The sequence below is a fragment of the Myotis lucifugus genome, unplaced genomic scaffold (assembly GCF_000147115.1).
Source record: "Myotis lucifugus unplaced genomic scaffold, Myoluc2.0 scaffold_811, whole genome shotgun sequence".
NCBI classification, from domain to species: domain Eukaryota; kingdom Metazoa; phylum Chordata; class Mammalia; order Chiroptera; family Vespertilionidae; genus Myotis; species Myotis lucifugus.
In genome coordinates this window covers 68,413-96,201 of record NW_005871859.1, presented here as the reverse complement: position 1 = coordinate 96,201, position 27,789 = coordinate 68,413, and the positions used below count along the sequence as shown (strand labels likewise).

Sequence of the window (27,789 nt, the reverse complement as noted above, 5' to 3'; positions counted from 1 at the left end):
TTATTACCCAAGTTACTAAGAATATTACCAGTGGCATACAGGGAGCTTAGCTAATGAGCAGTCAGAAAAGGTGTTTCCTCTGTAATTCACACCGGTCGCCAGCTCGGCCCCTGCCCAGGCCTAAAGCCTCGGGGTCTGGGCAGGGGCCCCCCATCTCTCTCTGATCGCTGGCTCCGCCCCTGCCCAGGCTTTAGGCTTGGGCAGGAGCCCCCTCGGCTCTGATTGCAGGCTCGGCCCTGGCTCAGGCCCTTCCGACGCTGCTCAGGGCCCACACGGGACCTACCTCGAAGTGACCTGGGTGCCGATGATGTTCCCGGGACCCAGGCTGCTGGGCGCCTATGTATGCAAATTAACCGCCATCTTTGTTGGGTTAATTTGCATGCTAATCTGATTGGCTGGTGGGCGTAGTGGAGTGATACCAATTTGCAACATGGGATGGCATGGGACCAATCCTCTTCCAGAAATGAATAATCTGAGCCTGGGGACTCTGCAGCACCAAACACTGTGTCTTTGCCAGACCCAGATGGTCCCCGGAATAACCTGGGGAATGATGAAGCTGATGACAGTGGCTGAGCAATTATTGGAGCCTACTCACACTCCACACATCTCAAATAACTAACCATTGCTCTTTTTGTTTTTCTTATAGTCTGTAAAATTGGAACTGGTGCAGTAAATGCACTTTGTGGACCCTGACATTCCAAAGCAAAAAGTTCATCACCTCCCTCTGTCTTCTACATTAAGCAAAACAAAAAAGGGGGATATGTTGGGGAGCACATGAGACTTGGTTAGAAAGTTTGTTTATCAGCATTCTGAATTAGGGGAGTGCCGAAAGCAATGCCCCTAATTATTCCTTGACCTTTCCAAACAAGTCTGTGCATGTGCAGACCCCTGGGTGTTTACTGGAATGCATATGCTTAATCTTTGGGTGTCCTTGCTTAAAGGACCCTACAAATACATGTGTCCTCCCAATATTACTTACCTTACTGATTGTATCTAAAAGATGAACTTTATCTCAAACTGCTGCTACAATAAAAGCCTATCGAGAGGGCAATTGGGGCTGTCTGATTCATTTAGCCAGGCAATCCCTTAGCCCTCTCTTTCACAGCAAATGTTATGTCAGAATAATACATTCATCTGTCACTCAGGGTCTGTTGGTCAGCCCCGGCACACCGGCCAGGCTAGTTTTATTTTTTGAGAAACCTCCATAATCCTATCTAATAAAGAGGTAATATGCAAATTGACCATCACTCCAACACACAAGATGTGGTCAAAGATGGCCGTCCCCATGTGGACACAAGATGGCCACCACAAGATGGCCAGCAGGGAGGGCAGTTGTGGGCCATCAGGCCTGCAGGGGAGGGCAGTTGAGGGGGACCAGGCCTGCAGGGGAGGGCAGTTGTGGGGAACCAGGCCTGCAGGGGAGGGCAGTTAGGGGCAACCAGGCTGGCAGGGGAGGGCAGGTAGGGGTGACCAGGCCGACAGGGGAGGGCAGTTAGGGGAAACCAGGCCAGCAGGGGAGGGCAAGTAGGGGCAACCAGGCCTGCAGGGGAGGGCAGTTGGGGGCAACCAGGCCTGCAGGGGAGAGCAGTTGGAGGTGACCAGGCTGGCAGGGAAGGACAGTTAGGGGCAATCAGGCTGGCAGGGGAGCAGTTAGGCGTCGATCAGGCTGGCAGGGGAGTGGTTAGGGGGTGATCAGGCTGGCAGGCAAAAGCGGTTAGGGGCAATCAGGCAGGCAGGCAGGCGAGCAGTTGGGAGGCAGCAGTCCTGAATTGTGAGAGGGATGTCCCAGATTGGAGAGGGTGCAGGCTGGGTTGAGGGACACCTCATGCACCGGTGAAATTCATGCACCGGGCCTCTAGTGTTTTTCATAATGGCTGTACCGATCTATATTTCCACTGTCATGTAAATGTGCAGGCATTCCCTTTGCTCCACATCCTCATCGATATATATATTTTAATATATTTTTATTGATTTCATTGAGGAAGTGAGAGGGAGAGAGAGATAGAAACATTAATGATGAGAGAATCATTGATCAGCCAATTTGACCTCCTGGTTCACAGGTCAATGCTTAACTACTGAGCCAGACAGGTTGGGATTCACTGATACTTTTTGATAACAGACATACTGAGAGGTATGAGGTGATATCTTGTTTGTTTTTTTTTATTGTTGTTACTCCTCACCCAATATTTTCCCCCATTGATTTTTAGAGGGAATGGAATGGAGGGGGAAAGACAGACAGAAACATTGATGTGAGAGAGACACATGGATTGGTTACCTCCCGCAGGCACCCCGACCTGGGCTGGGAATGGAGTCTGTAACCAAGGCACGTGCCCGTGACCAAAATCAAACCCAGAACCCTTCAGTCCACAGGCCGGTGCTTTATCCACTGAGCAAAACTGGCCAGGATGAGGAACCAAGATGGCAGCATAAAGTATAAACCTGTACATGCTGCCCCCCACAACCACATTAAAACTACAACTAAAAGACAAAGCAGCTATCATCCAGAACCACGGAAAAGCTGGCCGAGTGGAAGTTCTACAACTAGAAGGAAAGAAAAAAGTGCATTGAGACTGGGTAGGAGGTGCAGAGGCGCCAAGAGCAGAGGTACAGAGGCGCGAGCGAGGTGGGCTGCACCTGGGTGCGCAGTTTTTTCAATCGGAAGGGGATACAAGCTCTCGAATGCACTGACTCGTTTACTGCAAGACTCTGGGGACCCAGACTCCTACAGGGAGAAACTGGACTGTCTTGCAGCAGGCCAGAAAGCAAGAGTGGCTTTCTCACAGAGCTGCTCGCAGGGATTGTTGTTGCTATGGGGGCGCGGGACTCGGGGGCGCAGAGGCACTGGGGGACGCAGAGATGTGCGAGGAGTTGCGGAGATGGCTGACGACAGCCATTGCTGTTTGCTCCGCCCTGGTGATTCTCTGAGACCCTGCCCCACTCAATTTACATCCCCACCCAAGCAGGGCAAAGGAACCGCCTACCCTTTTGCAGCCTAACCTAAAAAACTGCAGGTGGGTCAGAGAGCTCCAAAACTTCCAAACCCCAAACAAAGAGGAGAAATCTGCTGATATCACTGTAGCTCCTGCTGGGTGGACTCACACAGTGGTTGACTTGGAGATCCAGGAGCCAGGGTACCCAGTGGTCAGATACCAGATTTCAGCTCCTCACATCCATAAGGGACACACTCAAGAGGCAGACTCAATGAGCACCAAAGCCCCACTGAAGCAAGTCCTACCCCATAAGGGTGTCTCCAGCATAGCAGTTCTTCCACTATAGACACAGCGGGTCCTCGCAGTCAGCCAAAATGCAGAGACAAAGAAACATGTTACAAATGAAAGAAATGGAGGAAAGCAAACTACTGGACATAGAGTTCAAAACCACAGTGATAAGGTTACTCAAGAATCTTCTACAAACCTCCGAGGAACTTAGTGAGACCTTCAAGGATCTTAATGAGAATGCCAAAAAAATGGAAAAGGACCAGTCAGAAATTAAACATACACTGACTGAAATTAAGAATAATATACAGAGATCCAACAGCAGACTAGAGGATCCCAAGAATCAAGTCAAAGATTTGAAATACGAAGAAGCAAAAAACACCCAACCGGAAAAGCAAAAAGAAAAAAGAATCCAAAAATATGAAGATAGTGTAAGGAGCCTCTGGGACAACTTCAAACGTACCAACATCCGAATTATGGGGATGCCAGAAGAAGAGAGAGAGCAAGATAATGAAAGCCTATTAGAAGAAATCTCGGCAGAAAACTTCCCCTACCTGATGAAAGAAATAGACTTACAAGTCCAGGAAGCGAAGAGAACCCCAAATAAGAGGAATCCAGAGAGGACCACACCAAGACACATCATAATTAAAATGCCAAGGGCTAAAGACAAAGAGAGAATCTTAAAAGCAGCAAGAGAAAAACAGTTAGTTACCTACAAGGGAGTACCCATACGACTGTCAGCTGATTTCTCAACAGAAACCATGCAGGCCAGAAGGGAGTGGCAAGAAATATTCAAAGTGATGAATAGCAAGAACCTACAACCAAGATTACTCTACCCAGCAAAGCTATCATGTAGAATTGAAGGTCAGATAAAGAGCTTCACAGACAAGAAAAAGCTAAAGGACTTCATCACCGCCAAACCAGGATGATATGAAATGCTGAAGGATATTCTTTAAGAAGAGGAAGAAGAATAAAAAGGTAAAGATAAAAATTATGAACAACAAAGTGACAACAAATAAATATCTATCAACAAGTGAATCTAAAAATGAAGTCAGAATAAACTGGTGAATATAATAGAAGCAGGGGCATAGAAAGGGAGTGGACTGACAATGCTCGGGGGGGAGGGGGTGGGGGGTTCGGGAAGAGATTGGACAAAAATCTTACACCTATGCATGAGGACAGTGGCGGGGGGGTAGGGCATGGGGTGGGGTGGGAACCAGGTGGAGGGGAGCTATGGGGCGGGGGGGAAAGAGGAACATCTGTAATAATCTGAACAATAAAGATTTATTTTTTAAAAAACTGGCCAGGGCAAGACATTTATTATTATTATTATTATTATTATTATTTTAAATATATATATATATATTTAATATATTTTATTAATTCTTTTTACAGAGAGGAAGGGAGAGGGATAGAGAGTTAGAAACACCGATGAGAGAGAAACATCGATCAGCTGCCTCCTGCACACCTCCCACTGGGGATGTGCCCGCAACCAAGGTACATGCCCTTGACCGGAATCGAACCCGGGACCCTTCAGTCCGCAGGCCGACGCTCTATCCACTGAGCCAAACTGGTTAGGGCTATTTTAAATATATTTTTATTGATTTCAGAGAAGAAGGGAGAGGGAGAGATAGAAACATCATTGATGAGAATCATTGATCAGCTGCTTCCTGCACGCCCCCTACTGGGAATCAAGCCTGCAACCCAGGCATGTGCCCTTGACCGGAATCAAACCCGGGACCCTTCAGTTCCCAGGTGGATGCTCTATCCACTGAGCCAAACCAGCTAGAGCTGTTTTTCTTTTTAAGAAAATTTATCGCCGAAAACCGGTTTGGCTCAGTGGATAGAGCGTCGGCCTGCGGACTGAAGGGTCCCAGGTTCGATTCCGGTCAAGGGCATGTACCTGGGTTGCGGGCACATCCCCAGTGGGGGGTGTGCAGGAGGCAGCTGATCGATGTTTCTCTCTCATCGATGTTTCTAACTCTCTATCTCTCTCCCTTCCTCTCTGTAAAAAATCAATAAAATATATTTAAAAAAAAAAAAAGAAGAAAATTTATCTTTATTGTTGAAAGTGGTAATACCAAAAAAAAAAAAAAGAAAGAAAGAAAGTAGTAATACCGATGTGCCCTTCCCCTCCCTGCATTGACTCGCTCCACCCTGACCCTACCCTTCAATTTGTTTCATCAGTGTTTTGTAGTTTTTAGTGTACAGACCTTTCACCTGCTTGGTTATTGTAAAATAGATTATTTTCTTAATTTCTTTTTCACAGCTTGCCTAGTGGTCCTGGCAGGTCTGTCTCTTGCTTCATGCTTCAACAGTGTTTGGACAGAGAAGACCTGGGGACTCTCCATCTTCCAACCTTCTCTCCAGTTGCAACCTCCTGGAACTCTTCTCAGCTCCCCTTACTCTGGGACGAGACAAATCCATTTTGTGTTGTGTGTTTAGCCCCTTATTGCTGACCAGCCCTGAGCCCTCAGATTCATCACAGTTATTTCCCTGAGATGAAGAATGTTGTCAATTGCCTGGTCAACCTGCATCCCCTGGCCTCCAAGGCCGCCTTCTTTCTCTTGGCTTCTATTTCCATGGCAGCGGTGTGACTTTGGAGGATTTGGGCCACTTCTGCGAGTTGACCAAGAAGAAGTAAAAGGGCTCTGAGCATCTCTAGAAGAAGCAGAACCAGCCTGGTGGCCATGCTTTCTTCCAGGGCTTACAGAAGCTGTCCCAAGATGAATGGGGTAGAATCCACCAGGCCATGGGAGCTGCCATGGCTCTACAGGACAACCTGAACCAGGCCCTTTGGGTCTTCATGCCTTGGATTCTGCCTTCATAGACCCCATCTTTATGGCTTCCTGGAGAGCCACTTCCTAGATGAGGAGGTGAAAGTCAAGAGGATAGGCAATTACCTGCCTAAACTCCCCAGGCTGGTTGTCCCTCACTCTGGGATGGGTGAGTGTCTCTTCAAAAAGGCTTACTCTCAAGCACTACAAGGAGCCTCCAGAGCCCACCAGCCTTTGAGGGGCCCATCGGCATCCCCTGTGTTGGGACTTCTCTCTCAGCCTCTCCCAGCAGCTATGAGACAGCTTTTAAAATATATATATATATATATATATTTTATTGATTTTTTACAGAGAGGAAGGGAGAGAGATAGAGAGTTAGAAACATCGATGAGAGAAACATCGATCAGCTGCCTCCTGCACACTCCCCACTGGGGATGTGCCCGCAACCCAGGTACATGCCCTTGACTGGAATCGAACCTGGGACCTTTCAGTCCGCAGGCCGACGCTCTATCCACTGAGCCAAACCGGTTTCGGCAAATATATATATTTTTATTGATTTCAGAGAGAAAGAGAAATATCAATGATGAGAGAGAATCATTGATAGGCTGCCTCCTGCACGCCCCACACTGGTGATGGAGCCCGCAATCCTGGCATGTGTCCTGACCAGGAATTGAACCTTGACCTCCTTGTTCATAGGTTGACACTCAACCACTGAGCCATGCCAGCCAGGCTTAGGCAGTTTTTTAACCACTCTGGAGCTGTCTCCCAAGCCATGGACCAAGTAGAAACAATAAAGCTTTTTGCAGCCCTGGTTGGTTTGGCTCAGTGGATAGAGCATCAGCCTGTGGACTGAATGGTCCCGGGTTTGATTCTGGTCAAGGGAACATTCTCAGAGAGTGTGCAGGAGGCAGTGGATCAATGATTCTCTTTCATCATTGATGTTTCTATCTCTCTCCCTCTCCCTTCCTATCTGAAATAAATAAAAAATATATTTTAAAAATGTTTTTTTGTTGTTGTTTAAATTAACCTTTTTAGTTTGAGATAATCGTAGATTTACATGGATTTTAGGTAATAATACAAAGAGATCCATTTACGTTTTACCTAGTGTCCCCCAATAAATGTCTTGCAAAACTGTGGTACATGATCACAACCAGGGTATTGACATTGATACTGTCAGGATACAGAACAAAATAATGTTGCATTTTAGACTCACACTCTAGAACAGGGGTGGGCAAACTTTTTGACTGGAGGGCCACAATGGGTTCTTAAACTGGACTGGAGGGCCGGAACAAAAGCATGGATGGAGTGTTTGTGTGAACTAATATAAATTCAAAGTAAACATCGTTACATAAAAGGGTACGGTCTTTTTTTTTTTTTAAGTTTTATTCATTTCAAACGGGCTGGATCCGGCCCGCGTTTGCCCACGGCTGCTCTAGAATGTTATATATATGGAATTATACAGTATGTAAACTTTGGGGATTGGCTTTATCTTTTTTCACTCAGCCCAGTTCTCCAGAAATTCATCCCACTTGTGATATGTATCAATAGTTTTGCTCCTTTTCACTGCCACGTGGTATTGTGTGGTTCTTTTTGGTTTTGAACTGGACCATTTAATAAATTATGCTGGCCAAACTGGTTACCTATGTGAAATAATTTTTAAAAAAAACATTTTTTTCCCATAACCATAGGCAAAAAATAAATTTCAACTGTATTAAAGGCTCAAGTGAAACAAAGCTGTTTTACAGAAGACCACATATACCATAGTTAATGTCACCTTCCTGAATAAGAACGAAAAGTCCAAAAAACACAAGGGCACTTTGGCTAATCCCATACAAACAGAAAACATTTGGTAAAATACGTCAACATAGAGATGACATCGCTCGAAAATAATATTTCTAACAAGGTTCATTTCCAGACCATATAAAAAATTCATGCAAACCAACAAGCCATTTGAAGAAAAAAAAAAAGGTAATCGAGAGAAAGGTCACCACAGACAAAGCCAGGACAACCAACAAACCCACAGCATTGGCGACGGCGCCTCCCCGAGGACGAGGACGCCTGGTCCCTCTGTCCTCTCCGTCACCATCGCCGTCGCCACAGTAACAAACCCGAGGAAACCTGACACTCACTTCCTCAGACGCCTGAACGCAAGATGAAAGCAGGGCCAGGCCCTGTCACCGCCCCAGAGCGCACACGCCATCCCTCCGACAGCGCTAATGGCGCCGACCGCCCAACACGTGGACCAGACCAGTTGCCACAGCCGCTGGCACCTGCAGGTGGGCGCTCCCGCCCTCCGATGGAGGCCTGAGGCGCGGGGTAGGCCCCAGGCAGCTCTGGCCCTTCCTCTCCGCCGCCCCAGGCGCTCCCGGCGGCTGCGGACCTGCCAGGCCGCTTGGCCAACCTGCGCCCGTGGACCGTGCACTCCGCTCCGGCCCAGGTCCGCTCGTCCACGGTGGTGTCCGGGCCAATGCACGCGCTCAGGAGGCCCCTGAGCACCAGGCGGCTCTTAGCCCTGAGGAGACCCGGCTGTGAGGGACCCCGGCTGTGAGGAGACCCCGGCTGGCTGTGAGGGACCCCAACTGTGAGGAGACCCCGGATGTGAGGGACCCCGGCTGTGAGGGACCCCAACTGTGAGGAGACCCCGGCTGTGAGGGACCCCAACTGTGAGGAGACCCCGGCTGTGAGGGACCCCAACTGTGAGGAGACCCCGGCTGTGAGGGACCCCAACTGTGAGGAGACCCCGGCTGTGAGGGACCCCAACTGTGAGGAGACCCCAGCTGTGAGGAGACCCCGGCAGAGGAGATCCGGGCTGTGAGGCGGGAAATGGCCGGCATGGGTGCTGAAGCTAGACCAAAGATAATTGTTTTTTAAAAGTTTTGAGAGCATTAGGATTGTTTATTCTGTTTGCAAATTTCTATAATGCCTGGCTTAAAAGAAGACCATTAGCCCTGGCCAGGTACTCAGTTGGTTAGAGCAGGGGTCCTCAAACTACGGCCCGCGGGCCACATGCAAATACAAATATTGTATTTGTTCCCGTTTTGTTTTTTTACTTCAAAATAAGATATGTGCAGTGTGCATAGGAATTTGTTCATAGTTTTTTTTAAAACTATAGTCCGGCCCTCCAACGGTCTGAGGGACAGTGACCTGGCCCCGTTTAAAAAATTTGAGGACCCCTGGGTTAGAGTGTTGCCTGGATACACCAAGGTTTTGGGTTCCATCCCTGGTCAGGCACATACAGGAAAACAACCAACAAATGCATAAATAAGTGGAACAACAAATTGATGTCTCTCTCTTTCTCTCTCCAAATTAATAAATAAAAAGTAAATCTATTGGTCTATCTTGCACTTTGGATCTCTTACCTATGCGTGCTTTTTTTGTTGTTAATCCTCACCCAAGGATATTTTTTCCATTGATTTTTTAGAAAGAGTGGGAGGGAGGGGAAGAGAGAGAGAAACATGGCTGTGAGAGAGAAACATCTAGTATTGGTTGCCTCCCACACGTGCCCACCAGCCAGGGAAATGCATGCTTTTTTAACTTCATGCTTTGGTCATTTGGAAAATGTTGGTTCACTGAATTATGCAGATCTTCCAAATGTTAACACGTTCCATTACACAAAACCAAAAAATGATATTTGGTAATATCACCACTGATCTTGTTGGAAATATGATAAAAGAGTGGAAAGCTGGCCCTAGCTGGCTTGTCTAAGTGGCTAGAGTGTTGGACAATGGACTGAAGGGTTCTGGGTTCGATTCTGGTCAAGGACACATACCTTGGTTGCAGGCTCGATCCTAGGCCCTGGTCAGGGTGCGTGCGGGAGGCAGCCAATCCATGTGTCTCTCTCACATTGATGTTTTTCTCTCTGTCTCTCCCTCTCCCTTCCACTGTCTCTAAGTGGGAAAATATCCTCAATAAGGATTAACAAACAAACAACCAAAAATAGTGGAAAGATGTCAAGCTGAAATTTAAAAATGTTGGCAGCAAATACTGTCAGTTATTTTCCTTGACATGACAGGATTACTTTGTTCATTTTGGAGAAAATGTCTGCCAAATACCCATAGCTGGGAACCGTAGCTTGTCTCTCAGTTGTTCTTTCAAGTAAAAACAATGTTCCATGGAAGAAGAGGCTGTGCTCAGCTCACAACTCAATTGCATGGGTGCTTTTTCTCAGACAGCCATTGTACTTCTATATATAAGCAGCAGAAGTGCTTGGCATACTTCACATTTTATCACACAAAATATTAAAAAGTGCCGTAACCGGTTTGGCTCAGTGGATAGAGCATCGGCCTGCAGACTGAAGGATCCCAGGTTTGATTCTGGTCAAGGGCATGTACCTTGGTTGCAGGTACATCCCCAGTAGGGAATGTGCAGGAGGCAGCTGATCGATGTTTCTCTCTCATCGATGTTTCTAACTCTCTATCCCTCTCCCTTCCTCTCTGTAAAAAATCAATAAAATATATTTTTAAAATATTAAAAAGATATGTGCTCAAGTTCAAAATTAATAAAGTCAATTATTTTTCCTGCTTAATAAAGGAGAGTCTTAAGTGAAACTGGCCTTTTCCTTTTCCTTTTTAAACTCTGAGTGTGTGGTAGTGAAGAAAGCAAAGTGTGGCTTCATGTCAGTGTCTTGATTCACACCAGGGGCCAACAACTGAATATTCCATTTGCTTTTACATCATCGGTGCAGATGTTAATATGCTAAAAGAAAATCAAATTAGAGCTCAGTATTATCATAAAGATAGTTTTAACCTCCCTGACCCCCTAAAAAAACCTCAGGAGTCTGAAGATTACACTTTGAGAACTGCTGCCTTAATCCAACCAGGGTTTCAGCTGATTTGATTGGATTGTAGTCTTTGTGAAGATTGTATATTTAATGCTTATCCTCATTTCTAAAATACAGTCCTGCAGAGGCCCTCAATACCTGGGCTATTTCTCAGAGTGCCTTCTCCTTGGTGGGCCTTGAACTCCAATTTTTGTTACCCCAGTCCTACCAGACCTTTGAAAGCTGTGCTGAACTTCTCTTCCTCCCAGCAGCTCCTTCTGAACTGGTAAATGCCTTGGTGATGCAAACAGCACCAAATAGTAGGCTCACTTCTCTGTGCTTCTCTTCACTCTGGGATCTTGCTGTGTATGGCAGGTTTATTAAAAATAAAAAATAAAAATAAAGACTGCAATTTTTCATCTACATTTGCAATGTGATTTTTCAGCTCTTCCCAATAGAGCTGGAGTCTATTTCTCCATCCCTTGAATCTTGGTGGTCTTATATCTTGTTTTGCCCAATAGAAGACACAGAAGCAATAATGTACCATTTCTGGAACTAGGCCTCAGGAGGCTTGCATGCTTTGATTCTGTCTCAGACCCTTTCCTTGGGAATTGCCATGGGACTAAAACCAAGCTATTCTGCTGGAACATGCCAGACTACGTGAGCCCATCTTAGATCAGCCAACCACCAGCCAACCCACCTGCTGACTCAGAGACATCAGCGTTGTGGCCTCATCTCGCCGCCCTCATCCCCACACAGCGGACACCCAAGTTGGGTCTGGCCGTGCAGCGGAGCTATTACACTCATTCCCATCGTGGTGGAGCAGAGTTGCAGCGAGAGTGCCTATGACATCTACTCACAGCTGCTGAGAGAGTGTATCATGTGTGTGTGTTATGGGTCCGATCGGTGACAGTGTGGCCAGGCTGGTTATAGCACAACGGCTGTTCCTGCAGTCTGAGAGCAACAAGAAGCCCATCCACATGTACATCAACAGACCTGGCAGCATAGTGACCTTGGGCTTGGCCATCTACGACAGGATGCAGTACATCCTGAACCCCATCTTCACGTGGTGCGTTGGCCAGGCCACCAGCATGGGCTCCCTGCTTCTCGCTGTAGGCACCCTAGGCATGCGCCACTCACTCCACAACTCACACATCATGATCCACAAGCCTTCTGGGGGTGCCCGGGGCCAAGCCACAGACATCACCATTCAGGTAGAAGAGATCATAAAACTCAAGAAGCAGCTCTACAGCATCTATGCCAAGCACACCAAACAGAGCCTACAGGTGATTGAGTCAGCCATGGACAAAGACCACTACATGAGCCCCATGGTGCCCTAGGAGTTTGGCATCTTAGACAAGGTTCTGGTGCACCCACCTCATGATGGTGAGGATGAGCCTGAACTAGTGCAGAAGGAGCCTGTGACCGTGACAGCGCCAGAACCTGCCCCAGTGAGCACTTGAGTGGACGTCACCCTCGGGAGGAAAGTTAAGGGGCCAGAACTATAGCTGCTACCCTGTCAGCTCCTTGCTGCTGAGCCTGGAGGAGCCCCTTGAAGCCTTTGGACTTGGAGGTACCCCTAATGGTGGGTATCCTGGCTGAGACACTGTGATTTTAAATTAAATCTTTGTAGTAAAATTTAAAAAACTCAGAACTTAAAATATGTGTAACCTCTTCTTACTCTCACCTCTTAAAACTCATCTCAAGCCTTTGTTTGGGGCGAAAGATCTGAACTTTGTCTCCGGTCTCCTTATCTGACTACCTTATAATTAAATCCTTTTCTCTGCAAAAGACCATTGCATCAGAACTTGGTCTTTCTGTTGAGTGGTGATCAATGAGCCCACTTGCTCAGTTGGGTTACAATTTTGCTGCTTAACAGCTAACAGCAAAAGTCAGTTGATAACTTGGTGCTTTGGTTGCTGTTTGTTATCTTCCAGCACTTATTTCACATTTTGATCAGCAGTTTTATTGTTACTGGCAGGAGGATTGACCTGAAAAATTACTAGAAGCAAAACATCCTTGATGACCTTGTTTTTTCTAATATTTTCATTAATATTTAAAAAATATTTTGGGATTATTTTAATATGTTGATTTTAACTCCTTGTCCCATCAATGTACCTTGTCTATTATAGGCTGTTCAATTTGTTTAATTCATTTTTGTAATGATTTCTTCCTTAAGTTGTCTAGACTTTCCCCCTTGAGCTCATATTCCCCTGGGATATTTCCATCTTGGCTGGCAGACTTGTGAGGAAGGGCTAATGCTCAGGTCCTAGCATGTGCCCCCCCTGAAGAATTGGGCTTCTGTATGAGATATAGATCAAAGATTTTTCCAATGTTAAAATCATCCACAGCGGTACAACTCCCTTTTGGGGAGCTCTCTTGCTAGCTTAGAAGCATTTTGCCTTTCAGATTTTGAAGTGGCAGAGTAAATGCTAGGATCCAGGCCGTCTGCCTGTACCTGTGTTGAAAGTTGATGCCCCAACCTGTTGACATTCAACTGGTTGCTGTTTTCTGCCCTTAAGTAGTAATAAGGGCAAGCAATGAACTGTCTTACGTAATGATGTAATATTGAGGGAGAGCGAGTTACAGACCTAAAAACTCTCCCTTTCCCTATTTCCTATCCACAGTTTATGGCAGTGATGGTGAACCTTTTGAGCTTGCGTGTCAGCATTTTGAAAAACCCTAACTTAACTCTGGTGCCGTGTCACATACAGAAATTTTTTGATATTTGCAACCATAGTAAAACAAAGATTTATATTTTTGATATTTATTTTATATATTTAAATGCCATTTAACAAAGAAAAATCAACCAAAAAAATGAGTTCACGTGTCACCTCTGACACGCGTGTCATAGGTTCGCCATCACTGGTTTATGGTCCTCTGTCACTCTGTGCTCCTTCCACCACCCTCCACTCATACTCCAAACACACACTAGGAATCTATCATCCATTTTCCAGGAATTTCCCCGTGTTCCACTGTTAATTTTTTTAATATATTTTATTTTAAAAAAATATTTTTTCATTGATTTCAGAGAGGAAGGAAGAGATAGATAGATCAATGATGAGAGAGAATCATTGATTGGCTGCCTCTTGCACACCCACAATTGGGATGGAACCCACAACCCGGGCATATACCCTGACCAGGAATCAAACCATGATCTCCTGGTTCATAGATCGATGCTCAACCACTGAGTCATGCTGGCTAGCATATCTTCTTTATCATAGTAAAAATCATTTATGCAAGGGTCTGTTTCTAGTACATCTTGTTCCTTTAATGACTGTCTATACTCTAAACCAGTGATTCTCAACCTGTGGGTTGCGACCCCTTTGGGGGTCGAACGACCCTTTCTCAGGGGTCGCCTAAGACCATCGGAAAAAACACATATATAATTACATATTGTTTTTGTGTTTAATCACTATGCTTTAATTATGTTCAATTTGTAACAATGAAATTGGGGGTCACCACAACATGAGGAACTGTATTAAAGGGTCGCGGCATTAGGAAGGTTGAGAACCACTGCAAACCATACAATTACCATAACCTTAGAATTGTTAATATTTGGCAGTGGAAATGCTCCTCTTTACTTTTTTTTTTTTTTGTCAAGCTTCTCATTCTGATGCTTATTTTTTCCTCCAGATGATCTTTAAAATAATTTTGTCCAGTTTTCAAGAAATACTATTGAAATTTTGATTGGAACTGTTCTAAAACTCCAAAAGAACTTGGAAAAGATTGACATTTTGACAGTATCAAAATGATAGCTTTTTTTTTTTCAGGCATCCAGTATGACTTACATTTATTTATTTCTATTTTTAAAAAAATGTTTTTATTAATTTCAGAGAGTGGAAGGGAGAGTGAGAGATAGAGATAGAAACATCAATGATGAGAGACAATCATCCATCAATCAGCTGCCTCCTGCATGGCCCCTACTGGGGATTGAGCCCGCAACTCCCATAACCCGAGCATTTGTCCTGACCGGAATTGAACCATGACTTCCTGGTTCATGGATGAATGCTTACCCACTGAGCCACACCAGCTACACCAGCTGGGCTGATTTACATTTATTCACATTAGCTTTTATTATCTCTTAGTAAAGTCTGTTTTGCTTTTTTGTGATGTCATCTCATTTTCTTTCCTTATTTCTCTATATCTTGGGAAATAGAGAGTGAGAAAACTAGCATGTGAGTCCCTACTATGACCTGATCATGTTTTCTTTCTTCTTCTTCTCCTCCTTCTTCTTCTTCTTCTTCTTCTTCTTCTTCTTCTTCTTCTTCTTCTTCTTCTTCTTCTTCTTCTTCTTCTTCTCTTCTTCTTCCTCCTCCTCCTCCTCTTCCTTCTCTTCTTCCTTCTCCTTCTCCTCCTTCCTCCTCCTCCTCTTCAGCTTTTTTACTTCATTTTCATAGCTATGCTGAAGTGGGTTATATAATTCATATTTTATTTTAGGGAACTTAAATGAGAGAAGATAGGCAAATAACAACATAAGCTGTGGCTAAGAGGAGGTTTGATTGTACCTAAGTTGGTACTGCAGGTGTGAAGCACTGCTAAACTCTGTTTCTGGGCAATTTTCAGGGCCCTTGTCAGGTGTCTCTGCCCTTAAACTGTGGCTGAGGGAAACTCCTTCAGACTTTCTAGATCTGGTTGATGTCAATTCTGAGATCCACTCCCTTCCCCTCTAGCCAACTAGTAACATCAGCAGTGGCTCAGGCAAGATTCTATATTCCCATTGTCTCTCTCTACTAGAAAGTTCACTGAAACTATAGCTCTGTCCACTTTCTGCTCTTTCTTCCATCTATTGCTCCTCAATGGCAAACTAATTTGTAGCAAACAGCATTTTGATTGTTTCACTTTCCTCAGCTCAAAGTCCTTAACTCTGTAAAAATGTTTGTGTAGCCCAGCTAGCATGGCTCAGTAGTTGAGCATATGAACCAGGAGGTCATGGTTCAATTCCCAGTCAGGGCACATGTGGGTTTGATCCCCAGTGTGGGACTTGTAGGAGGCAGCTGGTCAATGATTCTCTCTCTCATCATTGATGTTTCTATCTCTCTCTCTCTCCTTCTCCCTTCCTCTCTGAAATCAATAAAAATATATTTTTAGAAATGTTTATGTAATAACAGAAAAAAATCAATATATAAAATGTTTATATGATGTGAGTGATTGCTCATCTACTAATTTACAGAGTATTTGTTCTGAACCAAACATTACCTATGTAGAGTGGTAAAGGGGCCATAGTCTATCCTCATGGAATTTATGTAGTTGGAGAGGCTGACAAGTAAATGGAAAACTTCAAGTCAATGGGAAAGATTATATTTATATATTCTAAGATATATATGTACACACATATGTATACACAAAAGAATAAAATCAGAAATGCTCTATTATAAGTGGCAATCTTCAACTGGCATTTAAAACTTCTTTTTGGTCTTTTCCAAGTTTATGCTAATAATAATGTATAACATGAATGATGGAAAACATTTAAAAGCCCAGCTGGTGTGGCTCAGTGGTTGAGTGGTGACCTATGAACCAGAAGGTCATGGTTCGATTCCCAGTCAGGGCACATGCTGGACATGTGGGCTCGATTCCCAGTAGGGGATGTGCAGAAGGCAGCTGATCAAGGATTCTTTCTCATCATTAATGTTTCTGTCTCTCTCTCCCTCTCTGAAATCAATAAAATATTTTAAAGTAAATAAAAGTTAAACATATAAGGACTCCCACTGACCAAATGTGAGACAACTAGAAGCCTGGTGCACAAAATTTGTGCACGGGTGTGGGGGGCCCCTCAGCCCAGTCTGCACCCTCTCCAATCCGGGTCCCCTCAGGGGATGTCCGAGTACCGGCAGTCAGACATACCTCTTGCAATCCAGGACCGCTGGCTCTACCCTTTTATTAGTATAGATTTGAGCAATAATGTAGATAATAGTGGCCACAGATTACAATACATCAAATACAATGGTACTAATCTTTTGTTGTTGTTAATCCTCACTTGAGGACATTTTTTTCATTGTTTAGAGAGAGTGAAATGGAGGGGGAGAGACAGCGAGAGATAGAAACATTAGTGTGAGAGAGACACATAGATTGGCCTCTGGCACATGCCCCAACCAGGGCCAGGGATTGAGCCTGCAACCAAGGTATGCGCCCTGGACTGGAATTGAACCCAGGAACCTTCAGTCTGGGGGACAATGCTCCAACTCTTGGGCCAAACTGGCTAGGACAATACGAATCTTTTTTTTTTTTTAAGAATTTTCTTTTAAGTCCAGTTGCTCTTTTTTTTTTTAAGTATTTTTATTGATTTCAGAGAGGAAGGGAGAGGGAGAGGGAAATAGAAACATCAATGATGAGAGAGAATCATTGATTGGCTGCCTCTCGCCCATACCCGCAACCCGGGCATATGCCCTGACTGGGAATCGAACCGGTGACCTCTTGATTCCTGGGTCAGCACTCAACCGCTAAGCCATACCCGGCTGGGCAATACTAGTCTTTTTAAAGAGAGGAGGGGGAGGGAGACAAGCTCTTTACAGAAGATTATCAACTCATAAATATAGAAGGAATAATATATTGAGAAAAATCCCCATTTGCAACCACCATATTAATACATGGATTCAGGGCGCCGCGAAGGCTGTCAGAGCTGGCGAGTGGCCGGCGGAGCTGCCAGGGAGCGACACCGCTGGCTGCCACTGGAGGCCAACCCGAGGTCACCAACCAGTTTCTCAAACAATTAGGTCTGCATCCTAAATGGCAATTTGTTGATGTATATGGAATGGATCCTGAACTCCTTAGCATGGTACCAAGACCAGTGTGTGCAGTATTACTTCTCTTCCCTATTACAGAAAAGTATGAAGTATTCAGAACAGAAGAGGAGGAAAAAATAAAATCTCAGGGACAAGATGTTAAATCGTCAGTATATTTCATGAAGCAAACAATCAGCAATGCCTGTGGAACAATTGGACTGATCCATGCTATTGCCAACAATAAAGGCAAGATGCATTTTGAATCTGGATCAACCTTGAAGAAATTCCTAGAGGAATCTGTGTCAATGAGCCCTGAAGAACGAGCCAGATACCTGGAGAACTATGACGCTATTCGAGTTACTCATGAGACCAGTGCCCATGAAGGTCAGACTGAGGCACCAAATATAGATGAAAAAGTAGATCTTCATTTTATTGCATTAGTTCATATAGATAGGCATCTCTATGAATTAGATGGACGGAAACCATGGTGAAACTAGTGATGAAACCTGGGCATGTGCCCTGACCGGAAATGGAACCGTGACCTCTTGGTTCATAGGTTGATGCTCAGCCACTGAACCACACTGTCTGGGATTTTTTTCTTTTTTAAATGGGAAACTGCTTTCTCTTTATTTAGGCCTTAGGGAGAAAATTCACTTTGATCACATATTACCTTTTTAAAAAATCTAGTTTTACATAGATAGGATCAAATGATCAGAGGCATAATTTCTTCTGTAAAAACTGGCCTAATTAAGCTCTGGCTGCTGTGGCTCAGTTTGTTGTCCTGTGCACCGGGACAACAAACAGATTTTATGTTTTTATTTATTTCAGAGAAGACGGGAGAGTGAGAGATAGAAATATCAATAATGAGAGAGAATCATTAATAGGCTGCCTCCTGCATGCCCCCTACTGGTGATTCAGCCGGAAACCAGGGCATGTGTCCTGACCAGGAATCGAACCATGACCTCCTGGTTCATAGGTTGACACTCAACCATTGAGCCATGCCAGCTGGGCAATGTACTACATCTTCTTTTATCCACTCATCTACTGATGGGCATTTGAGCTGTTTCTAGATACTGGCTATGAACATAGGGGTGCATATATCCTTTCTGATTGGTGTTTCAGATTTCTTAGGATATATTCCCAGAAGTGGGATTGTTGGGTCATAAGGAAACTCCATACTGTTTTCCATAATGGCTGCACCAGTCTGCATTCTCACCAGCAGTGCACTAGGGTTCCCTTTTCTCCACATCCTCGCCAGCACTTGTTGTTTGTTGATTTATTGATGGTATTCATTATGACAGGTGTGAGGTTATACCTCATTGTAGCTTTAATTTGCATCTCTGTGATGATTAGTGACATTGAGCATTTTTTCATATGTCTATAGGCCACCTGCACGTCCTCTTTGGAGAAGTGCCTATTCAGGTCCTTTGACCATTTTTTATTTTATTATTGTTTTAAAATTGATTTTAGAGATAGAAAGGAGAGAGAGAGAGAGAGAGAGAGAGAGAGAGAGAGAGAGAGAGAGAAAGACATTGATTGGTTTGGTTGCCTCTTGCCTGGGTCTGGACCCAGAATCAAACCCACCAACTTTTGCTGGACGAGACAATGCTTCCAACCAACTGAGCCACACCAGCTAGGGCTCCTTTGCCCATTTTAAAATCGGATTGTTTGTTTTCCTAGTGTTGAGTTATATAAGATCATATATATATTTATATACATACACACACTGAATGGCCAGATTATTATGACCACCCCATCAGTACTTCCTTGGGCCACCTTTTGCCTTCAATACTGCGGCGATTCTTCTTGGCATTGACTCCACGAGATGTTGAAAGGTGATGCGAGGAATCTGACACCATGCCTGATGAATAGCACTGTCCAGTTCTGTGAGATTTGTGGTTGTGGAACGTGCTGCCTGATGGCTCTTTTTTTAAAAAAAAAAAAATATTTTATTGATTTTTTACAGAGAGGAAGGGAGAGGGATAGAGAGTTAGAAACATCGATGAGAGAGAAACATCGATCAACTGCCTCCTGCACACTCCCTACTGGGTATGTGCCCTAAAGCAAGGTACATGCCCTTGACCAGAATCGAACCTGGGACCCTTCAGTCTGCAGGCCGACACTCTATCCACTGAGCCAAACCAGTTAGGGCCCTGATGGCTCTTTTAACTTCGTCCCACAAATGCTCAATTGGATTGAGACCTGGTGATTGTGGGGGCCACCTAAGCAAGGTAAAGTCTCCCTCATGTTCTTAAAACCACTCCTGCACAATACGAGCACCATGGCTTGGCGCATTGTCTTGTTGGAAGAAGCCATCTCCATTGGGATATGCCATCAACATGATAGGATGAACTTGATCAACAACGATACTTAGGTATGTTGTGCTATTCAGACATTTATAATGATCTGGCCCTCTAGCAACTTCAGCGCGAAATTCTAGCTAATTTGCCTACAAACGTCAGGTGGTCATAATAATCTGGCCACTCAGTGTGTGTATATATATATATATATATATATATAATTGAGGGAAGGGAGGGGGATAGAGAGATAGAAACATCGATGAGAGAGAAATATCAACTGGCTGCCTCCTGCATGCTCCCACACTGGGGATCGTGCCTGCAACCCCAGCATGTGCTCTGACTGGAAATCCAACTGGTGACCTCTTGGTGGATGCTCAACCACTGAGCCACGTGGGCCGGGCTAGGTATCTTATTTTTTTGTTTTGTTACAATGGTAAATACGATTGCATTCTTGGTTTCTCTTTCTGAGAGTTCATTATTGGTGTATAAAAATGCAAATTCGGCTGGCGTGGCTCAGTGGTTGAGCGTGGGCCTAAGAACCAGGAGGGTTGGATTCCCAGTCAGGGCACATGCCCGGGTTGCAGGCGGGCTCCCCAGTGCAGGAGGCAGAACCAATGATTCTCTTCATCATTGATGTTTCTCTCTCTACCTCTCTCTTCCTCTCTGAAATCAATAAAAATACGTTTAAAGAAAAGAAGGCAGAATTGTCCAGCCCTAAGGAGCGCGTCCTCGCCCAAGGACGTGTGACTGGCAGGGTTAAGTCTGAACCTTGGGGACTGGACTTGGCTCTCCGAGGCCCCGCCTCGCCAGGGCGCAGGCGCAGACTCCGCCCGGTTCTGGTAGGTGGTGGTGCGCGGGGGTGCGGCGGCTCCTGCAGGCGGAGCTGGAGAGGGAATCTCAGGGCCTCGGCTCCTTTGCTGGAGCCCCAACAAAGGTTGCCCCGGTTTCCGCTACAACCCGAGTTGTTCCTGCGGTTGGGGAGGTGGGGGGACAATTCTTGATTATGGGGACCAAGGAGGCGCCGCCCGGCACCAGCACGCGCCGACTCCTTTACGTGCATCAGGCTGAGCCTCCGCGCCTCCGCAGCTCCCACACCCGGCCCGATCCCACGCCAGCCGGTGTCGGGGTGCAGGGCAGCCTGAGGTCATGGGCTGGGCAGGTGCGAGCGCCCGCCTCTCCCTCCCGGAAGCCCGCCGGGCGCCCACGCGGGGCCTCGGTGAGGTCTTCTGCTCCGCTGGCTCTACTCCTTCTGCTCCAGTTGCTTTTCAGCCGCGCGGAAAAGCGGAGGGGGGGCCGGGGGCAGGCTGCGTGGCTTCGGGGCAGCTCGGCACTGCCGCTGGAAGTCCGTGGGTGCGCACCCCGCTGCAGCCCCCAGCCAGCCCGACGGGAACCGCACCCGTACCTACCGGCGTCACAGGGTCAAGGGGACCGGAGGCCGCTGAGTGATCCTACCACTCCAGCCCCTAGTGAGGCCTTCGGGGCGACACTGTGAGTCCTGCACTAGGAAGTCCTCCTTACAACTCTGCAGCTATCAAAGTTCTGCCCCATGGGTGTGACCGGGCTTGAGGTCAGTTCTGTAAGCCTTGGAAGTGGTGTTGTTGGGGTGCGTGTCCGATGGAGTGTGTAGAAACTCACCCAGCGCCCAGGGCAGGGCCTAGCACCCAGTAGACCCTAAGTAACCCTTTGCGGAATGAATGGGAGCAGGCAGGAGAGGGCTGCTCTGCTTGCTCGCTTCCTCTCACTGCCTCCCTGGGCGCTTGCAGACAAAAGTAATTAGGGCGAGCCTTTAATCACCGCTGATTGCACAGGCAGAGGAACAAGGAAGCGCAGGGAACAGGAGACATCCTGGGGACACAGGGTGCTGGCCTGGCTCAGGGCACTGCCTCCGGCCCCCACAGCTTGGCCGTCAATCTGTTTTCTTGTCTCCCTCAGGACACTGGGTTCTCTAGGAGCTGCCCCAGGCTTAATGATTGTCCAGAAGGTGGCTATAAAGAGAGCCTGGGAGTCTAGGTGGAGGAGGGAGCAGAAAAAGCCCAGCTCAGCAGATCTGGGCCTGGAGGGAGCTGCAGGCAGGAGCCGTGGTCAGAGGCGCCCTGTCCTGGCCAGCAGGGCTCGCTGGCTTCCACCATGGCAGCCCAGGGCTATGGCTACTATCGCACCGTGATCTTCTCGGCCATGTTCGGAGGCTACAGCCTGTACTACTTCAACCGCAAGACCTTCTCCTTCGTCATGCCCTCGCTGGTGGAGGAGGTCCCTCTGGACAAGGATGACCTGGGTGAGCCCTCAGAGCAGGTGGTGGGCCAGGGCCATCGGGCCCGCAGGACCAGATGAGTGTGTGTGGCAGTGTGGTGTGTACAGCCCTGGGATGTGTGTGGAGCATCGGCACAGCAGAGGTGAGGGCACAGTCTCCATGTGCCGGACGGAGGCGGAGAGCCACGTACATGGGTGTGGGTGAAGGACTGAGTATGATCCATGCATGTCTGAGGCAGGCTGCTAACCTGAGGTGTCTGTGTGCCTGTGATCCACGTGTACCCCAGAGGCACTGTTCATGCTGAATGTGTTCAGGGGATTTTGCGTCTGGTTGCCCATCTGGCCACGGCGCTGTGAGCAGGGAACTGGGAGTCGGCACCGTGGCCTCGTGTGGCCCAGCAGGTTACCTTTCGGGAGGAAGATGGTCCCTGGCTCCATTCTAAAGCCTTCGCCCCATGTTCAAAGGTGGGGCCGGAGGCCGGGGGTTGGCACCCAGGGTGAGGGGGAATCAAGCGGATGTGAATCCCAGGGAGGGTGCGCCTGTCCTGCCCCTTCTTGCTTCCAGACAGCTGTCGCTGGAACTCTCCAAGAGGCTGAAAGGTCATGGGTCAGCCGGGGTAGCGCTGACAGGAGGCAGGGGGAGTGGCGGGTCCCCAGCACAGGTCAGGGTCCCGGCACAGGTCCTCCTCGTGCTCCTGGAATGAAGCTGTCTCACCCTGCCCAGCACCTCTGCCCACCTGACCCCAGCTTCTCCCACCTCTCCTGTGCCTCTGCCCTGTCCCTGACGCCCCAGGGGCCCTGTTCCCTGCCCCTCCCCTGCAGGGCTCATCACCAGCAGCCAGTCGGCAGCCTACGCCATCAGCAAGTTTGTGAGTGGAGTGCTGTCTGACCAGATGAGCGCTCGCTGGCTCTTCTCGTCTGGGCTGCTCCTGGTCGGCCTGGTCAACGTAGCCTTTTCATGGAGCTCCACAGTGTCTGCCTTCGCTGCCCTCTGGTTCCTCAATGGCCTGGCGCAGGGCCTGGGCTGGCCCCCGTGTGGGAAGGTCCTCAGGAAGGTGAGTGTCTCCTTCCAAGGAGCCTGTCTGTTGGCCCTGAGGATCCGAGGAGCCTGGGGACCGGCGCCTCCACCTCCACCCGCGGCGTTTCTCAGGAGTGTCAGTCTGGCTCCTATCGCTTGTCAAGGTATTTTAGGAGCCTGACATGGTGAGATCAGGTGGCAGAGGAGGGAAATGGCCCTGCCAAGTAGAAGCACCCTCTCCCTCATTCCTGTAACGTGAGCTTCTGGGTCTGTCTCACTTGATCCCCTCCTTCTGCGTGGACTGTAGGCTGGGCACCTACTCTGTCCCCCTCTGCCCCACAGTGGTTTGAGCCATCTCAGTTTGGCACTTGGTGGGCCATCCTGTCAACCAGCATGAACTTGGCTGGAGGGCTGGGCCCCATCCTGGCAACCATTCTGGCCCAGAGCTACAGCTGGCGCAGCACGCTGGCCCTGTCGGGGGCGCTGTGTGTGGTTGTCTCCTTCCTCTGTCTCCTGCTCATCCACAATGAACCTGCCGATGTTGGACTCCGCAACCTGGACCCCACCCCCTCCAAGGGCAAAAAGGGTGAGCACCCACCTAGGCCAACCCCTTTTGTCCTAATTTGGCAGACTTTCATTGAGGACTGGCTGTACGCCTGGCCTGTGCTAGCTAATGGTTGTAGGGGTTGGAATGGTGATGGAGAGGTAGGGAGTGAGTAGATAAAACTCCATTCTAAACACAATTATCAGACAAATGGCAGAGCCCATGAATGCTAGGATTCATATTATATCCTGACCCTTCCTCACAACAGAGCCAGGCTTCTCTGTCCTGGGCAGCAGCCTAAGCTGAAGTGGCTGGGGTGCTTTCCTCCATCCGCCCTGGTCCTGTGTCGTTCACTGGCTGAGGCTTGCAGTGAGGGGAGGGCAGAGCAGGGGTGAGGGGGCCTCTGCTGGCCCTGGGCTCTGGCTGGACTCTGTCCTGTGGCTGGTTAATGAGTGGTGGGCGCTCCCTGGGGGAGGGCAGCAGAAGCAGAGCCTGAGGCCTGGCCTCCTCCCCCAGGCTCCATGAAGGAGGAGAGCACCTTACAGGAGCTGCTGCTGTCCCCCTACCTGTGGGTGCTCTCCACTGGCTACCTGGTGGTGTTTGGAGTCAAGACTTGCTGCACTGACTGGGGCCAGTTCTTCCTTATCCAGGAGAAAGGACAGTCAGCCCTTGTGGGTAAGAGGAGTATTGGGACAGTGGTGGGCATAGAGCAGAAACCAATGCAGGGGGTGGGCAATGCAGGCCCGGCTTCCCTTCACCTCCTTTTCTTCTTTCCCTGAGGCTGAGCACTATGCAGGCAGCTGTGACCAGTCACCCTTGGGGACCCTCTGGGACAACCCCAATGTGCAACACCCACCCTTTCCCTCTCCCCACAACCCCGCTGCAGGTAGCTCCTACATGAGTGCCCTGGAGGTCGGGGGCCTTGTAGGCAGCATTGCCGCTGGCTACCTGTCGGACCGGGCCATGGCGAAGGTGAGTGGGCAGAAGGGACAGGAGGAGGATCCCTCTAAATCTTCCCAGCCAGAGCCTTAGCTGGTTTGGCTCAGTGGATAGAGCAGTGGCCTGTGGACTCAGGGGCCCTGGGTTCAATTCCGGTCAAGGGCACATGCCCAGGTTGCAGGCTCGATCCCCAGTAGGGGGCGTGCCGGAGGCAGCCAATCACTGACTCTCTCTCATGATTGATGTTTCTGTCTCTCCCTTCCTCTCTGAAATCAATATATAATCTTCCCAGCCAGAATGGGACAGGCACCAGAGGTGGGAGCCCTGGGAACAGGCAGGTTGGCATGTGCTGGTTTAGGCCGATGTGGAAATCAGGTCCATGAGAAAAGGGTTTTTAAAAATATATATATTTGCCCTGACCGGTTTGGCTCAGTGGATAGAGCGTTGGCCTGTGGACTGAAAGGTCCCAGGTTCGATTCTGGTCAAGGGCATGTACCTTGGTTGTGGGCACATCCCCAGTAGGGGGTGTGCAGGAGGCAGCTGATTGATGTTTCTCTCTCATCAATGTTTCTAACTCTCTATCCCTCTCCCTTCCTCTCTGTAAGAAATCAATAAAATATATTTAAAAAACAAACAAACAAACCTAACACTCTTGAGTGCTTAAATGGGCCAGGTAATATTCTTTAAAAAAAAAAAACCCTAACCGGTTTGGTTCAGTGGATAGAGTGTCGGCCTTCGGACTCAAGGGTCCCAGGTTCGATTCCGGTCAAGGACATGTACCTTGGTTGCAGGCACATACCCAGGGGGGAGTGTGCAGGAGGCAGCTGATCGATGTTTCTCTCTCATCGATGTTTCTAACTCTCTATCCTTCTCCTTTCCCTCTCCCTTCTTCTCTGTAAAAAAAAAAAAATCAAAATATATTTTTAAATAAAAAAATATGTATTTTTTGATTTCAGAGAGGATGGGAGAGGGAGAAATAGAAACATCAATGATGAGAATCACTGACTGGCTGCCTCCTACACTCCCCCTACTGGGGATTAAGCCCACAACTCAGGCATGTGCCCTGACTAGGAACTGAACCGTGACCTCCTGGTTCATAGGTCTATGCCCAACCACTGAGCCACACCAGCCAGATGGGAAAGGGTTTTAACTTATGTCAAAGTAAGTCAGAATTTCTCTCAGCCTAGCAGTGAGCTTCTCACAGCCCCAGCAATGGGCTGGGGAGGGTGGTGCCGTTTGCCAGCACATGTCCCGAGCTGGCCTGAGTGGAGGAAGGGACTTGTGGAGTTTGGCCTCAGAACGGCGGAGGTCCCAGTGAAGGGATTGCTAAAGACCTGTCAGCAGAGGCCTGTGTCAGAGTCCAGGGTCTGGGGCCTGACGTTGCTGGGACTGTCTCCACAGGCAGGGCCGTCCACCCATGGGAACCCTCGCCATGGCCTGCTGCTGTTGATGATGGCGGGCATGACAGTGTCCATGTACCTCTTCCGGGTAACCGTAAGCAGTGACTCCCCTAAGGTAAGTAAGGGGCTGGGCCAGGGCAGGCACGGAATGAGGAGGAAGCAAGGGCCACGGACTCACTCTCCTCTGGCTGTTTCCCTTTCTGGTTCTGTTTGTGCCTCAGCTCATCTCCTCTGCACTTTGGTGCCCTCCCTCCTGACTCTGCTCTGGTTTTCTCCTCCTCCCTCTGCTCCTCAGGATGTCGCTTTCTGGACTCTGGCTCTTCACCCTCTCGCTGAGCTCACAGGCTTTAAGGAGCACGAGGTGCCTTATCTTTCTGTTTCTCACCTTTGTCCTACCCACGCTGCCTTGCCCAGCCAGTCCAGCTCGCAGGAGCCAGCGTCTCATTCAGAGGCATGGCTCCTGTACCTCCTTCACCCACCCACCCGGCCCCACGGCCACTCAGCGTGGCAGCCACTCCCCTGGCTCTGCACTGTCAGTTGTGTTGGGAGTGGGGTGAGGGGTCCCCGCCTCCTCTCTGGTGAGGAAGGCGGGCGTGCCCAGCCTCTCAATGCTGCCCTGCACTCCCTCGCAGCTCTGGATCCTGGTGTTGGGAGCTCTGTTTGGTTTCTCCTCTTATGGTCCCATCGCCTTGTTTGGAGTCATTGCCAATGAGAGTGCTCCTCCCAACTTGTGTGGCACCTCCCATGCCATTGTGGGACTCATGGCCAATGGTAAGCATACCCTCTGGTTTCTACCTCACCCCCACAGGGGCCAGTTAGAGGCTGGGGGCGCCCCACTGACTCGTTTCACAAATGACTCTGCTCTTCCCTCCTCCTCCCTGGCAGTGGGTGGCTTTCTGGCCGGGTTGCCCTTCAGCACCATTGCCAAGCACTACAGCTGGAGCACAGCCTTCTGGGTGGCGGAAGTGATCTGCACAGCCAGCACAGCTGCCTTCTTCGTCCTGCGAAACATCCGCACCAAGATGGGCCGAGTGCCCAAGAAGGCCGAGTGAGAGGGCAGGTTCCAGAGCACCCTCTCGCACCCGGCTCTTCGCCCCACAGGCTGGGAGGGGAGGGGCCTGCTCTGGCCGGCACTGCACCTGACTTCCTTCTGCTCCTTTCCCCTGGCCCAGGTGGCACTGGAAATGATCAATGGCTAATGAGATTCCAGCTCCCTGTCCTAAGCTCTATTTAAAAGATAACCTTTGTTCTAGGGCTCCATTAGCTTCTATTTTCTGCCTTCAAACAGGAAACGCCTACAGCCAGGGGGTCTCCTACACTCTTCTCTCCTGGGCCCTGCCTTGCCCCCATCCCATCCCGTCCGTCCCCACCAGGGGTGAGGCTCTCCTGCACCTGCAGGCCACCATGGCCCTGCCTTCTACCCCAAGGCCTCTCAGCGGGGTAACTGCTACTGCCAGCTCCTCAGGGTCCAGGGGAAGAGAGACCCTCACTCTCACCATTATCCTGGGAACCGCCCCCCCCACCCCCCCGTATGGGTGGGAGGGTAGGAAGACTTGTTATAGGTTTAGCCAATGACCCAGGTCCAAAAGATTAAAGCTAGATTTGATACTAAACACTGACAGTGAGTCCGTCCTCCTTTCAAAAGGAATATGTAAACCAGACAGCTTTCTCTGGAAATACCCTTCTGGGGCCTGCTCTTTCCACCCTAAAAGTGAGACCTAATTCCCTGGAATGGGGAAGCGGACACGGACTCCTGTGAGTTTATGTCTCCTTCGCCTCAGTTTAACTTTGTATATTTAATTCTTCGACCACTTCAGAGGTGGAGCTACTGGGTTTCACGCAGATTAGAGAAGTGAGTGGAGGGA

The 27,789-nt window shown here is 48.4% G+C and overlaps 1 protein-coding gene and 2 pseudogenes across 7 annotated transcripts; all 3 read left to right on the top strand.

The window, feature by feature from the left end:
- The first annotated feature begins 8,208 nt into the window (after positions 1-8,208).
- LOC102422853 lies at positions 8,209-12,214 on the top strand (annotated as a pseudogene).
- A 5,109-nt stretch (positions 12,215-17,323) lies between these two features.
- On the top strand, positions 17,324-18,192 carry LOC102422548 (annotated as a pseudogene).
- Positions 18,193-20,591: 2,399 nt separating this feature from the next.
- On the top strand, positions 20,592-27,537 carry SLC37A4 (solute carrier family 37 member 4). Of its 7 annotated transcripts, none has more exons than XM_023747193.1 (10): positions 20,592-20,612; positions 21,706-22,048; positions 22,846-23,078; positions 23,384-23,627; positions 24,102-24,260; positions 24,472-24,557; positions 25,926-26,039; positions 26,220-26,285; positions 26,557-26,695; positions 26,810-27,537. In XM_023747193.1, the coding sequence occupies exons 2-10, from the start codon at positions 21,901-21,903 to the stop codon at positions 26,974-26,976; spliced, it is 1,356 nt and encodes a 451-aa protein (XP_023602961.1). In that variant the 5' UTR covers positions 20,592-20,612; positions 21,706-21,900; the 3' UTR covers positions 26,977-27,537. The 7 variants fall into 7 exon arrangements, with proteins under 7 accessions (XP_023602961.1, XP_023602962.1, XP_023602960.1 ...); XM_023747194.1 differs by lacking the exon at positions 20,592-20,612 and adding an exon at positions 20,631-20,707; XM_023747192.1 differs by lacking the exon at positions 20,592-20,612 and adding an exon at positions 20,737-20,932.
- The last annotated feature ends 252 nt before the right edge of the window (positions 27,538-27,789 follow it).

Coding starts and splice junctions, on each gene's coding strand:
- SLC37A4 (XM_023747193.1), top strand. CDS start 21,901: ATGGCAGCCCAGGGCTATGGCTACTATCGCACCGTGATCTTCTCGGCC. Junction 23,628..24,101: donor CCCCTCCAAGGGCAAAAAGG/GTGAGCACCCAC, acceptor CTCCTCCCCCAG/GCTCCATGAAGGAGGAGAGC. Junction 26,286..26,556: donor CAGGCTTTAAGGAGCACGAG/GTGCCTTATCTT, acceptor ACTCCCTCGCAG/CTCTGGATCCTGGTGTTGGG.